Genomic DNA, 1,288 nt, shown 5'->3' with positions numbered 1-1,288 from the left:
CTACTGAGTATATGGTAGATCGTTGCAGGCGAGCCCGCTTGTAGGCACCGAGTTCAGACCGAAGGGCTTCGGTACTGACAGTTCCTCATAGCTGTTTAGAATTAGAGAGTAGCACAAGATGTCGACAAACATCGAGCTCATACTACCCTCCATTTTGATCACAGGTGATAAAAACCACTCATCTACATAGCCTCTCGACCTTCTTTAGCTCGCCAAGGGCATTACCCATGATGCCACCGTTTGACCCATAAAAATCTCACACCATGTTCGGGTATACAGACTAAACGGCCACTAATGACCCCCCTTCACGTTTATCACCGATATAACCCTTATCAGATCCGCACTCTTCCCGTGCCCCAAGACCTCCACCGAGTATCCTGGGTCTATTCCATCGCAGTGGGTTAAGCACGATATTGACTATTGACAAGATCGCCGATCTATTCCATTATAGGTAAAGATCCGGCAAAAGCAACCTCGGCTGAATCCTTCCTCGGAAATAACATTTAATATGGACATCTCCATCTGAATCCGATAAGAATATATTCCGAGGCCAACAAGCATATCAATATCCCAGTCCGATAATCTTCACCCTCAACCTCCATACTGTATTCCTCCATTAGCAGACCAGCACAAGGTACCGAAAAGAAAAATGGCCCCGAAAGAAATCGAAGCCAAGAAACGCCGGACCCGAAGCGACTACGTCTTCCACCAAGTATACCGAACAAGATGGTAAATACATCCTTATCTCAGATTCAACCCAATGCCCCGAATAAATTATAAACAAGAAGAGAAATAGGTTTGATAACGATATGTACGCGCACCTCAACAACACCGTCTACGCAATGCTCTTCGACTCCATCGTCAACAGCTGGCTAATCGCCGAATGTGGCATGGACCCCTTCTCCATCAACAATAAGGGCTCGGATTCGTCAGCAAAGACCAACTCAGCGTCTCAGGTGGGTATCATGGTCAACTCGTACTGCGATTACTTTGCCTCGGTTGCTTTCCCCGATGTGCTGGACCTCGGACTTCGGGTTGCGAAGCTCGGTACGTCGAGTGTTGTCTATGAAGTTGGGGTGTTTAAGCAGGGGGAGGAGGAGGTGAAGGTTGTTGGGGGGTATATGCATGTTTTTGTGGCGAGGGAGACGATGAGGCCGACTAAGGCGGGGATGGAGGAGAGGGTGAGGAAGGGACTGGAGAAGTTGGTTAAGGGGGATGGGAAGGAAGGGGCAAAATTGTAGAGGCTCTTTATTCTTTCTTTTCTTTTCTTTTCTTTTTTTTTTTTTTT

The 1,288-nt window shown here is 47.4% G+C and overlaps 1 protein-coding gene across 1 annotated transcript; it reads left to right on the top strand.

Moving 5' to 3' along the window:
- Positions 1–356: 356 nt before the first annotated feature.
- Positions 357–1,241, top strand: BDV38DRAFT_290018 (acyl-CoA thioesterase; the record flags this gene model as incomplete). Its single annotated transcript, XM_032061388.1, has 2 exons — positions 357–729; positions 797–1,241. Exons 1-2 carry the CDS (start codon positions 650–652, stop codon positions 1,239–1,241), a joined length of 525 nt encoding a protein of 174 aa, XP_031907644.1. The 5' UTR covers positions 357–649.
- Between the last annotated feature and the right edge of the window lie 47 nt (positions 1,242–1,288).

This window comes from Aspergillus pseudotamarii (assembly GCF_009193445.1).
Source record: "Aspergillus pseudotamarii strain CBS 117625 unplaced genomic scaffold BDV38scaffold_104, whole genome shotgun sequence".
Lineage (NCBI taxonomy): Eukaryota > Fungi > Ascomycota > Eurotiomycetes > Eurotiales > Aspergillaceae > Aspergillus > Aspergillus pseudotamarii.
Note: the sequence above shows the minus strand (reverse complement) of the source record. Positions and strands in the feature narration are given on the sequence as shown.